This window comes from Drosophila gunungcola (genome assembly GCF_025200985.1).
Source record: "Drosophila gunungcola strain Sukarami chromosome 2R unlocalized genomic scaffold, Dgunungcola_SK_2 000006F, whole genome shotgun sequence".
NCBI classification, from domain to species: domain Eukaryota; kingdom Metazoa; phylum Arthropoda; class Insecta; order Diptera; family Drosophilidae; genus Drosophila; species Drosophila gunungcola.
In genome coordinates, this window is record NW_026453168.1 from 3,348,155 (window position 1) to 3,363,258 (window position 15,104).

General features: G+C 38.0%; 2 protein-coding genes across 13 annotated transcripts in view; one reads left to right on the plus strand and one right to left on the minus strand.

The window, feature by feature from the left end:
- Positions 1-335: 335 nt before the first annotated feature.
- Positions 336-2,020, minus strand: LOC128254638 (glutathione S-transferase 1). Its single transcript, XM_052983831.1, has 3 exons — positions 1,938-2,020; positions 1,751-1,859; positions 336-1,214 (listed from the first exon to the last, which is right to left on the minus strand). The coding sequence occupies exons 2-3, from the start codon at positions 1,846-1,848 to the stop codon at positions 635-637; spliced, it is 678 nt and encodes a 225-aa protein (XP_052839791.1). The 5' UTR covers positions 1,849-1,859; positions 1,938-2,020; the 3' UTR covers positions 336-634.
- Positions 2,021-9,536: 7,516 nt separating this feature from the next.
- LOC128254545 (protein qui-1) overlaps positions 9,537-15,104 on the plus strand; it is a 42,264-nt gene continuing 36,696 nt past the window's right edge. For 7 of the 12 annotated variants that reach the window (XR_008267561.1, XR_008267562.1, XM_052983680.1 and 4 more), the window contains exons 1-2: positions 9,537-9,716; positions 11,404-11,523. The gene's annotated coding sequence lies outside the window, so the exon portion shown is untranslated. Of the gene's footprint in view, positions 9,806-11,338; positions 11,524-15,104 lie in introns of all 12 variants that reach the window. The other 5 variants (XM_052983677.1, XM_052983675.1, XM_052983676.1 and 2 more) reach the window with 5 other exon arrangements.

Sequence of the window (15,104 nt, forward strand, 5' to 3'; positions counted from 1 at the left end):
TGATTGATTGTTCAACATGGATTTACGGTGAAAAAAATGTTCCTAGATTGAGAATGCTACTAAATAAACGTGTTCGGAGATTCCAAAAATTTAGTAACTTAGTTCTATGAGAGTGTATATATTAAATTAATAGTTGACTATAATCGAATATTGCTTTATTGTTTCAAACAACATTATAAATAAAAAGTCTATCAGTTCAGGAAGCAAATATGACATAAGAAATAAGAACAAATTTTAAATAAAAATAGTAGTTGGGAAAATGGGCACCAATCTTTTCAAAACCCTTTATTTTTGAAGATACAACATGTACGTGTACAACTACCCATGATAGTTGTTAGCCAAACAAATATTAAAAATATATTGAACTGTTACTAAATGGTTATAAAATCTTTATTGACATATAAGTTCTCTTTTAAGCGTGATACTAACCTGAATCAAATATCCAAAAACATTTGCCTGGTAAGAATTGTATCCTGTAGTTTTTGTATAAACATTTTCTTTTTATAAATCTTCCTTTAAAAGGAATTGCTTGATTTATGTATTTGATATACGACGGTGAAGAGAATCTCTTTTGAGGTTTTAAGTATACATTTGAATAGTGAAAAATATTAGAAATTTCTCTCTGCAGTAATGCCTACTTCTGTTGGCGTTCAGTCAGCAGTCCCTTGACCAGCCCCACCAGCATGTCCAGTCCCTCCTGGTTGGTCTTCTGGTAATACGGCAGAGCCTGCAGCCGCTTGACCCACTCCACCAGACGGGGGAACTGGTCGGCCTCGATGGGCGCGAAGGCCTCCGCCGTGGACACAGAGGCAATGCAGCTGAGATCGGCGATAGTCAGGTGGTTGCCCACCAGGAAATCCCCACCAGCCAGACAGTGCTCCAGGCCGTCGTAGGCCTTCTGCAGATAAGTCACTCGGTCGGCGGGCACCTCTCCAACCCCGAAATAGATCACCGGCTCCACGATGAACCGGATGCGCGGGAACAGGTGACCGCAGTCGTAGTACAGACGGGCATCCACCAGGCGACGCTGAGCAGGATCCTTGGGATACAGGGAATCATTGCCCTCCGGGGCATACTTATCGGCCAAATAGCTACAGATAATGTGAGAGTCGCTCACGATGGTACCATTATCGTCGAGCACTGGGATCGTATGCTGGGCATTCAACTTGAGAAACTCGTCGGACTTGTGCTCACCGGCTTTTACGTTGACAAGACTGGAATAAGATTAAAAAGAGAAAGTGAGAGAGATGGAAAGATAAGGCATGGCATGGCCAGATAGATAGTGGTTTAACCCTTACTTTATTTAAAGTTATGGTCGTTACATAATAAATAAAGCTAAATATATACATTTAATTACGGAAGCACAGAATAAATATTGATACATTAAATACTTTCAATCGGAATATAATTTGATCTTAATAAAAATTCCAACAGAATATAATTTTAAGTAGTTGATGTTGTAAACATGAAATTAATAAATATTAATAAACAAATATTTACAACTATTTTTGTATATAATTTGCTTATTCATATAGTATATTTTGACAATATTTTTTAGTGTTTTAAAATTTGATTTATGATGACGCCGAAAAGTGCTCTTTAATCTTCAAAATAATAAATCGTCTGTAAATGGTATGTTTATTTGTTTATTTGCAACGCGGTCACTAAAGATCCACTAGTCAAACGGAGGGTTAAGGAAGAGAGTTTTTGAGTGGGAGACCTGTTTACAAGAGAGCCGGCAACAACTCACCGTAAATCCAACTCCAAATCCAGGGCGGCAGCCGTCAGCAGAACAGCACGACATGGTGGACTGCGGGGGGCGTAGTAGAGAATGGGTTTGGCCGACATTATCCAAGCAGCTAAAATGGGTTGGTAATTAGCAATTTGTGTGACAAACGAACCAAAAACAAAACAAAATATTAGTTTTATCAATTAACTTTTCTTGCTAAAACGCAACCGGCTCAGCTGAAGGTAGTAAAGCAACTAAAAAGTTAAAGAGAGACAAACAAGTTGATTGTTGGCGTCATTGAAGCTTTCCCAAAGCTCTCGAGTTCTTCATTTCTCTAAAAAAAACACGAAAATACTGATCGTATGCTTCTTTAAAGCTTTCGATCAGATATAGAATGAGACTAAACTGAACGAGGTAGCATATTCTTAAGAAATAAAATAAATAAATCTTTATTTAATTAATAACGACTATTTAGTTTTGCAAACAACAAAATTAAAACAAAACAAGGGCAATGAAAAAGGCTTATGATTTTTTATTGCTGCCTAAAAATATGCCAACTAAATTTTTTTATTTTGAATGCAATGTAGATACAAGTAGAGAGAATGGAAAACTTATATCTCCAGCTTAAACATATTTCTTATCAGTATTAAAGCTTGTTCCTGCTTTCTTTATTCTTTTAAGCACATTTAAGAAATTTATTTGCCCTTAAGTTTTTTTTATTTTTTTTTATTTTTGCTATGTCCAAGTATTAATAATATCCAATAATTGATACTGAAACATCTGTAAAATGTAATATAACTAAGTAAAAAGTAGCAGCATAGATATTTCGGAATTCACCTCAGTGGTATTTCGTTAAGATCCCTATGTTCCAATCCACTAAAACACCCGACTAGATAAAAAGTAGAATAGCACAGTGGTGTAATTCATTTAGTGTAATTCATTTCTGGTAAAGCAATTTAAATTGTTTTGAATAATTTATGAGGTGGGAAGCTCTTGCAACGGATTCTATCATAATAATTAATGGGTTTGTCGCAAATATGAAATAAATCGATAATACTGTCATTAGTTTTTGAAAATGGTCTTCCAAACTACTATTGACACAATCTAGTTGTCCGTTCAATTGCCTTTAAAGTTCCGCTCGAATCAACAACTTAATAAAAAGTATTAATTTGGGTCAATCCAGTTTAATTCACGCACCTGACAGATGAATAACTAAGCCGATTCCCCGAACCTTCTGGCATCCCTTTAAAAAGGTGAACAAAATTAAATTTTTAAGCGGATTTCGGCATTAGTTAATGGTTCAGGCCAGAGGGTCGCTTGCTCACTCACTGATTCACTTTACCGGGCTGCAGAAGCTTTTTGTACATAAAGCGAATATAATTGGATTTCTGATGCTCGGCGTCAGGTAGATAGAGACATTAATGCGGAATGCAGGGGGACAAAAACGTCGATAATGGTTCGTTTTGGCCTTTGCCATCGAACTCGAACTGCGAGCTCAGAGTGCGGCTCACTTCGAATGCCTGTGAATATTTGGTCACGGGCGGGGGATGCGACACCGAGATGAGAAAAATGTTTGCCCAGGTATGCGGGCAGGTGCTTTCCCCATTTTCCGCCCTCCAAAACGCCCCCGCTCGCCCCTTTTTCCAGCTTTTCTCGCTTTTCTCGTTCGAAGACAAATTTGTGAAAGCAATTTACAGTTATTAAAGCTTTTAGTGGGATCAAAAGCAAGCTGGCTGTGTCCTTCGCCCGATTTCGAGTACAAGGCATTAAATTTAATTTGGTAATTGAATAATTTCTGTGACAAACACGAACTTTCGGGCACACAAGTCTCTGAAGTTTTTCGGGGTTGCTTGGGGGGGGGGGGGGGCAGGCACAAAAGAAACTATGCCCCGTGAGCCTTGAAAGCATTAACTAATTGATTGCCACTTGACGAGTGACATTTATCTTCATAACTTGGTTTTTTCGCTCCGTTCTGGGTGCTTAATTGAAATCACAACCAGGACCATCTAGCAGATGCTGCTGCTCTGTGCATGATGAGATTAATGGTAATAGGATAGCCAGGACTCGCATGGGGAATAACACCCACGCGGAGCCACAGAGTCAGCTGTTCGAGTGCAAAATCCACTGTTATTAATGATCCTTCGACGCGTGGGAAGAGTTTCCGGGTGATATCCTGATATCCTTTCACTGCCTTCCATAAATATTACTTAATTCGCATTCGGCCTTGGCATTTATAACAATTAAATTGTGTGGAATACTCGGCTAATTGTCCCCCTAAAACAAACAGAAACATGGTACCCTTACTGGAAAGTTTAAGACACAAGAGTGTGTGTTTACTTCCCCGAATCTGATGAGCACAATGAAGACGTACAAATGCCTTTCATTCTGCAGCTTTTGTCTCCCTTCCTTTTTGGTCATTCTGCTTTTTATTGGCAGATTTTCTGGGACTGTGGATAGTCCACCGACTAGGCATATAAATCGACGCTCAAATTAAAAGTGACATCCCATTATTTAGATATAGATATGAAGCGAGACGGGCAGACAAGTCAAATGAAGGGCAGCCCCAAAAAAAAACCTAAATCGATGGCTGACAATGACAATGGGGGCCATGAAGTCCGAGGGAAGGAAGGCAGCGTGGTCCTTCAGCTGTCCATGCAAATCAAGTGCCGCTTTGGTTGAGTTGAGCCATCCAAGGATTTGGAATTCCGATTGTCTCTTTTGATTTAAACGGTATTGTCAAATTCACACCTCAACAGTTTTTGATTGGAAAAAAACGAAACTAGTAGAAATTAATAAAAATATTGTTGATAATAAATGAAATGAGCTTTAAACGAAATTAACTTACTTAGATTTCTACACACTTAAGCAAAATATGTATTTGGATATGTTTTGTTGATAATTAAGATGTACAATAATTAAAACTTGGTGGCTTTAACGTGATGTGTTATAAATAACGTCCTGTGCTTAAATAGAGCTCAAAGTTGATTATAAAATAATTACTAATAAGTTTTCACGCGCTGGTTTGATGTGAGTATTCGTGATATACATTTTAAAGCGTGATATTTGTAAATGTTTTGCTTTCTTGTATTTATGATGCAAATATTGTAATTAAATAAATATTGGTCTATTATACATTTTAAAGACTTTTAATCTTTTTAAATGCTTCCAAGAACAGAATTTAAAATAAGTAAATCGTCAAAAATCTATTAGTTATGGACAAGGTATGCAGTTTCGGAATCTAGGCAATATTTATTTTACTTTTTTTTTGTATGTTGCACAAGCCAGATTTGAGACATTCAAAGCTCATGAATCTCGTTTTATGATGTTTAAATTTGCAAAGCTACCTTCCAACAATACATGTCGGCTTCGATGACCTTGGCATGTGTTTCCAGTCAAATCCCGACCCCCTCGTCCATCAATGCCAGTCGACACGCTCCTTTGACCTTCGCATTCAGGACTCGGGACTCAGGACTCAGGACTCGATAAGCTAGTCGCTAGCATCTGTTTTTGCATCTCTCGGATGCGACGGTATGCCTCACAGGCTTAGGACTTTAATTTGTTTGATCCGTCTGCGTTTATCAGGGAAATCCACTTGCAAGTCGCTGAATTTATTAAACTTTATTGAACTGTAAAAACACGAGCATAAACCAAACGAAACACATAAGAGTGGAATAAAAGAAAAGGCAACTTCGATTGCAGGATATTACAGAGTGTGGCGCAATCTACATCCCCATTGGATGAATGATGGAGGGCCATTTCCCTTGGCCCCGTGTGTGTGGGCGGATGGGTGGATAAGTGGGTGGCGGATTGCGGCCATTCGCGCTTTTACGACCCACCTGAATGAATGGATTTTTAGGGCTTTTCGAATATGTATTTTAATGGAGCCGATGGCTCCTTTTTTTGTTGCTTTTGTTGTTCTAAACAAAGGCATTGGGAATTTTATTGGATTTATTTTTTGCGTGTTCGTGTTTGCTTTGGGCTGAAGCACTCGAAGCTGCTGTTGGCACTTTCTGCCTTGTTGCCACTGATGGATTAGCGCCGAAAGCCAAACAGGTGGTAGGCGGCAATCAGTCCATGTTTTTGGCCATGTACTCAGACCACCTCGCATCACTCTTTCCAAGCCTTTTGGCCATTCAATGCATCATCAAAGTGACAGGCAGAGATGCTGTATCACTGTTTTATGGCCATACACACAGGGCGCACAAACACAAAAAATCGTATATCAACAGTTGCGGTCGATATTTGCATTTTTTTGCAAACCTGTCCATGGTTTGCCCTTTTCTGCAACCATAATAAATACCATTACATCACTTGGAGCTTAGCTAAACGATGAATTTTTACTTTAAATAATAAATTGGCATAACATGTTCAAATAATACCAAACCACACTCGAAATTTTGTTTGTGGTAATTTATTACCCACAACTATTTTTTTTTTATAATTAAATTACGCAACTAATCACCGTACCAAAAAAGTATTGTTTAGATTTAATTTAGCTTTTGGAAAAAAAAACATTGAAATTATGATTATGGTTAATTATGGTTTTGTTGGTTACAGCTTTAAAATTAAAGCTATGATTTTTAACCACAAAATATGGTCACGTAATAAACTGCCTCTGTCTAGCAAATAAAATAAAGAGTTTCTTAATGCAGATTTACTCGATTAATTTTTAATTTTATTGGAGTGGTGGTAAGAATGACGAAGGAAAACATATGACTTTAAATGTGAAAAAAAGGAACTAAGGTTGTATCATAAATAACAATAACTAAACGAACATGTATTCCCCAGTCTGCTGGCCACATATAACATTTCACAAAATAATTGCCTATTATTTCGCCACACTTAATGCCACTAAATAAGCTTTAACATTACGCATTTATTTCCATTTAATCACAAACGTCAGATCTCAGAGCTTATTATTATCCTCGTTCGCATTTGGGATCCGCTTAATCCCATTAGCACTTTCCAAACAATTCAATGCGAAAAACATTTCAATTGGCAACAACCGCAGAATTAGAATTTAGTCGGAAGTTTGACAGCAGCTGCTGGCAGTCATTTAACCAGTTTGCACTTTGGCCAAAATGTTCTGTGGCTGAACTAAAATAAATGTTTGCACGAGAGCCACAAAAAGCGGCGTACGGGCTTAAAAACATAAGCTTGAACACAAATTTAGAACATGGCGTAAAATTGATTTTTACCTCTGCGAATGCATTATCTGGACATTTCATTTTATTGCATGGAATTGGGCAATTTATGTGCCGTGGCGAGAGTGTTTAGATTTATGGGTCGTTAACCAGGTGGTGGATGTGGAGGTGGAGCCTCTCGACTGGACCCTTTTGCCATAAATCCTTGAAAGGAGCCGGGCCACGTGTGGCCCATTATCTAATGTGTCAGTGGCCAGTTGGGGCGTGTGTGTGTGTGTGTGTGTGTGTGTGTACATGGCCACTAATTAATGGGGCAAATATGTATTAATTGCGTATACGCAACGTGAGCCACCAGAAGCAGAAAATGCTAATTAAGACGAAGCCGGCGTGCACTTGATAAATCAATTAATTTATGCAACAACAGCGGGCAGCCAGTGCATTAGGCGACACAATGCGCCGCAGGACCACCGAACACATCCGTTTAATTACAAACAATGGCGCTGGGTGTCCTCCCAGCACATCCTCCCGCCTCCTGGCGACGGGAAAAGAGCACCCAGCTTGATCCACAGCAGGCGGTCGGCTTATTAACTATAGAAATTGATTTTGTCCGGGCACCAGAGAGCACCAGCCCATGGCGGCAGGTGGTGGATGCTAATGCCCCGGGCACTGACAACCCGTTGGCTGACTAATCGCACTTAATTTGCTGCAGACGGGTCACCCGACACCTGAGCCCCAATGCTCCTTGTTCCGTGCTCCTGCGAAAAACAAAAGTTCATTGCCCTTCGCCTGCCCAGCATCTACTTTGTAGCCCCGATAATAAAGACCTTTATGTTAATGTCTTACATAGACAACTCTCGAAAACGGCCATTCATTACTTTAACTATTTAATTACAGTGTGAGTTTGTCGTGGGTATCATTAAATGAAGTCTACCCGTTGACGGACCATAAATAAAAGTGCCTAACTTAATGTAACAAGTTTGGTAAGTGTTCTAATCAAGGCTAGACAAATGTTTTCCATTATAACAACTTAAAAACAAATATTTGGTTACTCCATTTTGTTCCCTTAGGAGCTATATGATATAGTCGTCCGATCTGAAGCGTGTCGACTTGTATGCAATAGAAAGACAAAATTTGGGAAAGTTTTATGCAGATAGTTTTAAAACTGAGAGACTAGTGATTACAGAAACGGAAGGACAAACAGATGGACATGGCTAGATCGACTGTCCCAGTGATACTAATCAAGAATATATAAACTTTCAGGGTCGGAAATGTCTCCTTTTGACTGAAACTATAATACCATCTAAAATCATAATCAAATTAAGGAGTAAGTTGTATGGCTGCCAATACATCATTAAAATGTTCATATCTTTGTTGTTTTTAAGATTTTTACTAACATTTTGCCCACTGAATGATTTAAATTTGTTATATTAAATTTTTTAATAGAAATTAATATATTACAAATATTTTAAAAATAAGAAGAAAAATCTATTTCAAAACTATTGTTTGTAGACCAACTATGTTAAAGCACCTCTTAAACGAGCAATATAACACTTGTTTGTAGCTTAACTAGCTTAGAAGATATGGGTGTACAAAATGTAACCTTTTTTGTGAAAGGAGCATCGGATCTAGGCATCGGATTAATGTCTTTCGTACCATCACAGCAGATTTTCAGTTCTGCGGCTATAAATAGTAGTCTCCTATACACACGCTCTTGATGCGCAACGTCACTACATGTACTGCCTTCCATTGTGATAAGAATATTGTCGAGAATAAATGACAATCAGATAAGTATAAGCTAATCGCATAACACAAAATAGTTTATAGTGGTAACGAAGTCATAACTATTTCCATTGTTGGCCAGAATGGCTGGCCGGAATGGTCATGAGCAATAACAAAGCTATGCCCGCAATTCTTAAATGGAATTGTCACCTCGTCGGGCGCCAAAGAGGCTCGTACAAACTTTGGTGAGAGGGAGAGGGGGAGGGGGATGGGGAGGGTGTGATATTTTGGCCGCATCAAGAAACGGATTGGAAGTGGAACTAGGACCGCAGGCTCCAAAAGCTCGCCACATCCGACGAGTCCGCCGGTTTTGTGCCCGGGAACCGAAAATCCGAGAAAAGCGAAGGGTCGAGCGTTTAAGGCCTCCGAATCTGAATCTGAATCTCAATCTGTATCCGAAACCAAATCGAACAAAACAAAACCCATTCAGCTTTGTGGCAACATGGGGTAGCAACACACCTCGTGGGTGTTTTGTTTATCTTATCGGCCGCCAGTGTTGGCCAAAAGCAGATGGCCAAAGGCCAAAAACTGTTTACACTGGCTTGGTCGATATTAATTGACCCAAAAAAGTGCCGGTAAGTGCACTCATCTTTCGCCATGGCAAAACCGATTAATGGCCGGCGCAACATTTGGGCCATGTTGCCCAATTGGCGGCAACATGGAAGCCCGCTGCTTTGGCTGCTTTGGCTGCCTTTGAGCCACAAGTGTTTCTGCCACCCACCCGCTGATGTCGCCCATTTAGTCGAGGAAAACAAAGCAGCAACAGCGCCACGAGCTTGTGCTCCTTTCCACGCTCGCTCTCTGTGCCATTTCCATTTTGTTTCTGGGCCGAAAGCTTTCGGCTTTTCCGAGCTGCTCCATTGCGCTCAGTTCCTCGTCGAAGTTCAAAGCGTTTGGTGCTCGCAGCGGAAAATCGGAAGCGGCATCCAAGCAATCAGCACACAAAAAAAAAACACACAACACACATAGGAAATATAGGAAAGGAAAGCTGCTGGGTGAAACTTTGAAAACGGGCGCGAGCAAGTGAGCAGCGGCGGCGGCAGAATCAGCAGCCGAAGTGAAGTGTAAATAAGTGAAATACCCAGCACACACACACAGATACACACGCACACAGGCGGCGGAGTTTGGGCCTTGGTATTAGAACGGGCACGGGGTAGTTATTTATATTTATATCCCACAATTCCAGCTTCCCCTGCCCCTGCAGCAGGTGCGACATTCCCCGCTCACATACGTTGCCCAAACGGCATTGCATTTCCCGACCTACACAAAAATATCAGTTAGTATTAGACTCTTTTCATATGCTCTTCTCCTTGATGTTAGCTACTGATGACAGGATTAATTCTAGAGTTCTTGAGTTTATTGGGAATATTTTTATTAACAAACGTAGTCAACATCTTGTTATAGTTTTTAACAGCAAATGCTTATTTCCCTTGGCTTATGAGTGTGCCAATCTCAAAATTTCAATTGATCATTTATGTATAAACAGGAAGGTAACAAAGGTTTATACAGGAAACGGTTTCAAACGACTGGAAGTGATTTGTTCTTATAATTTTTGATCAATCAGCTACACAAGTTCCCAAAAAATTATACATTAATCGAACAAATTTAATTAACGGTACAGATTTAAAAATCAACAACGGTTTCTTGTTTTAAATAGACTTATTTATAATTTAATTACCAAGGTGAAACCGGTTATTAATGCTAAAAATAAAATATAATAAAAAAATAAAATCTTTGTAAAACACATCCAAAAAAAAAAACTACAAACAGCATTAAAATATAAATAATAATTCAATACTAAATAATAAAACTACTATTCTCTTTAGTTTCATTTCTATACTGAAGAGTCTAAAACTGTGGTCTGAGACCTTAATTTTAAGCCACATAAGTTTTATTTTGATACTTTCGTGGAATTAATTTAAAACTCATCTTATTGAGAAAATTTGGAAGCCCAAGTTTTGTTTGTATGACAATTTTGTTTTGTTTGCAGATTAACTTAACAAGAATCTAATATAATCAGCTTTATAATTTAGAAAAGCCAATAATACAATAATAGTTTGCGTCATACGTAGATTACTTAATAAAGAGCTTAATCTCTTTGCATAAGTAAGATAAATCGCCCATTAAAGGTGCTGAATACATTGTAGAAATGGCATCGCGATTTCCGACGGGTTTATCGGTTCGGTTCCCCTTTGCATTTATCAATGTCTCCGCCTGGCTGCCCCCAGTTGACTTAGATTGATATGGGAACAATGCAATCCGGTCAAAGGGGCTTGAAAAAAAACCAATTAAACCACCAACACTCGAAAAGTTGGCCCGGCCAGCAAAGACCCTTAAAATTGCAGCGGGCAAATTTTAATTGGAAAAACTTGCCTAATTGAAGTTTAATAAACAAAGCGGCCAGGAATGGGGTGTGGCAGTGTGGGAATGCAAATCCAGTCCGGGACAGCACCAGCTTCGCTCTAATTTCCAATTAAAAGAAGACAAAGAAAAAAAAACAGAGAAATTGTGCCAAGTGCAATGACCACAGCTGGATCCCAGCCCCAAGTCCTGTTCATTGTTCATTGTTGGCTTCCGCCTGTGCGGATTCCGGGGGCGTTTCTACGTTTCTACGTTTCCTCGCCTTTCTGTATCTGGGAGCAATTAAAATATGCACAAAATGTAAATGAGAGATGCCTAACTAAAGCCAGGGCCAAAACAGGACGCGGAGTGTCCTTTGTAAGCCGCAACGATTTTGTTTATTGAATTTAGAGCAAGCCAAGCGCAGGCCAAAGTGCAAATGAAAAAGTGTGAATAAATTGTGAATCAATCAGTTGAGATAAACAGTGATGGAATAAAGGATACCGGACTTCGAAGGACATTTGCCAGAAGGTAAGGACCGCGATACAACCGCAATCCCAGTCTCATTTAGGCCGCATTTCGGGATCAATAAACGCATTCAGGCCGAAATACTCAAGAGTCTTGTTTATTTGACCGACGGTAATTAGTTTCTCTCCTTTTGGGCAATGGTGCGCCATCCATTTCCACCCTTCGACACAACGCCTTTCCCTCCACGCAAACTGTTTGGCAGCCCATGCGGCGTATGCGTAATATTAAGATAATTGAATGGGCCATGACAAACAACAAAAATGAAAGGCAGAACGATAATGGAAATGAAAATGTGGCACTTTTTCTGCCTCTGCGTCTCTGTCTTTGCGCCATCATAAAGCATTTTCCGACCTGGCTCGGCATATCCTTTCATTGCTTTTCATGTTGAAAATGGCCAATAAAAATGTTTACGACGCACGCACACACTCAGGTAAATTCTTGGAATATGTGCCCGAAGAATCGTTGAATACTTATTAAAAAATTACCCAAACTCAGGCGCACATAAGCATTTATGTATATGGGCATTCTTTACGATTCGCCGCCAAGTTAATTATTAAACATTTTCATAAAGAGTTTAAGGTCTGATAATTTCCCGAAAATGTCGTGGTTTTTCCGAATGCCATGTGTGCTCTATGAAATGACAGGCGTGGGCATTTGGCCCCATGCTATACACTCGCTTCGTTCTAATTAGAGGCTTGGGCAAAAAGTTGATGAGGGTAAATTGGCAAATAATTAATCGCCAGTTCATTTAGAAGTAAGACTGGGCAGAAAACTAGCAAGATATCAGGACACCAGCAGACGCACAAATATAGTTTATGGAATAGAATAACTATACAAATTCTCATATCAAATAAATAATAGACTCTGATTAAAGATTTTTTGTTTAGACTAAAATATTTTTTTGCTCGGAAACTATTATCCTATTAATTTTTGCTTCTCAGTTATTTAATTAAGGTAAAAATAATAAAACTAAAATGTTTGTCTTTTAACGAAATAAAAGAACAGCTATTACTACACTGACACGTTAAATAACATTAATTTACAATAAAATACAAAAAGAAAAAACTTTTCATTCAAAGAACTTAACAATAAATCTTTTTGATCTAGCAATACTTTGTTAAAAGCATCAAAATACTTTGCCTTTCACCATCAATAACAATAATTACCAAGAAATCAATTTCTATTCCTTTTTGTTTACCAGTGAATTTGTACCAGTGAATTTATCAAACTATATCAATGAGACGCAAGTCAAAAACAAAGTTTTGATAAGCAATTCGAAACAAACTTGTGTCAAGCATAAGAGATTTTCTAACCTAAACGGATGATTGTAATTAGTTTTCCGTAATCGATTTAGCAAATAGCTTAGCAATCATTATCAAAGCTAAAAACTCATTTTAGAGTAAATGAATTTTTCATTGAAGTTTTTTAAGCTCATGAATGTGAATTAGCACCGCCTCGAAATGTTTCATTTTATTCATGGCGTATACGTAATTTGGTTTTCGCTGATGCTGTCTCTGAGCTCTATATAAACATAAAAAGTTGTTTATATTTGCTGCAGCAAATCGTATGTACACACATCCCAAATCCTGTTCGCTCACATAATTCGAAAGACATAAAACTTGAGAGAAAACCAAAACAACGAATTGCAAAGAAGGGCAACAAGCAAATGCAGAACGCGTTTGCATGTTTCGCCCCCATTTTAATGGCTCTCAAATTTTATATTTATTGAAACTATAAAAAGTTTATGGGCAAGTGCCGCCGCTGTTGTACTTGACCAGAGCCATGTCCATTTCCACGTGCAGAGAAAATCTTATTTGGGTCACAGTAAAGGCAACGACGTCCGGCAGATTTGCGTAATGTCCGTAAGTCAATTTTACAGCCAGTTTAATGCGTCTGCTGAGGCAATCCATAGGCCCGTAAATATATTAATTTGCCCCAGAGTTGGCACCTTTTTATTGCATCCGTTGCGTTCTTTGTTCTACGAATGGGCCGCGAAAGATATTCTGAGTGCTACTGTAAACATTCGGGAAAAATCCGTATTGAGAAAATCTAGTTCAAGTCAATTTTGCTACTTGCCAAAAAAGAAACGATTTAGACAGAAAGACATAGAGTTATAAACTGACAAGAACGAATTTGAAAGGAAATGTGAAAATTATGAGCCATAACTTAAAAACAATATACAGCGTAGCATATGCCAGATTATTTCAGAAAAGAAATACATTTACTTTTCTAAACTAAATTAAAAGGAATTAATTATGTATCCAGTTGTATTAAAAATGTAATATTGCAGTGGATCATGGATATGCTTTATGAAACCTGTTAAAACCGTTTTAATTGGCAATTAAAACTATTTTAGTGGTAAAATAATATATATTTCTTAAATAGGGACCTAAAGACCACAATAAATGAAATTCTATTGAATAATTAAATTTCATAACTTAAATTGATTCTGAAAGATTTTCTAAATAAACAAATAAAATTTTAGGAACATATTCTTAGTCAGACATTACAAAAGCTAAATAGTTAGTTAAAAATATGCCTGATTTAATAATCAATATTTCAAAGGTTTTAGGTTACTCTTTTTACGGTCTTTTATTCAAATTTGAAAAGGAATTGAATAAATAAAGTTCCCAAAACTTTAAAACTATACATTTGTAATCTGAATAGTTGAAACTTTACAACAATCTCTATGAGATATACCTTTAAAACGCGGCCTTTAAGAGATAAATGTTTAAAGTTATATTTAAAACAAAGTGTAACTTGATCGTTAAGTTAAACATTAAATTGTATTCCCTTACAATTGTCAACTGAATAAATCAGAGACCCTGTTACTTTTTGTGCCTTGTTCAATTAGGTAAAGTGCAGTTTGTTTTGGTTGTCGCTTTTAATTTTGCAGGTGAAAATGGTACTGCGCCAACCTGGCGTATGAGTAATGCGCGTGCAAAACATTTATCTGCCAAACACACTTTAGATGCAAAGTGAGCGCTTAAAACTTTAACCGAATGAGCTGGGAGTGCCGGCCGCCAAACGAAGGACAGAGTGCGAGTGTCCTGTCCTTCATCCTGACAGGATAACTGTCGTTATGGGAGGGTAAAGGGCTATAAATCAGCCCTCGAACCACTTAATAAGAACTACCAACGCACCCACACACACACACAACCACCTCGAAAAATGCACATACTTGATCCTGGCTTTTACACAATGTTTTTTTCGCATTTTTTGAATTTTCTAGGTTTCTCCCCGCGTTTTTCACCGCCTCGAGAAAAGTGCAAAATGAATTCTGGCAATGAAAACAAAGAGAAATATGCGGATAGCTGCGAAAAGCAGCTGGCAGAAAAGAAAACGAACCGAGAACTTGATACAAATATAATTATTAACAAATGCCGACAGCTTGCAATGTAAAAGCACATGAAAAACCATAGAACAAAAGTGCATTTTCATTTAATAGTTTAATTGGGTTAGAAACAGAGCTATTTGATATTTTAATTAGGCCTATATTCAAATCAACTTTTTTTTTTTTCTTTTTGGAAAATAAATCAGGTTCTCTTATTAAATATTTAAAGACAACAAAGCTAAAATTGCAA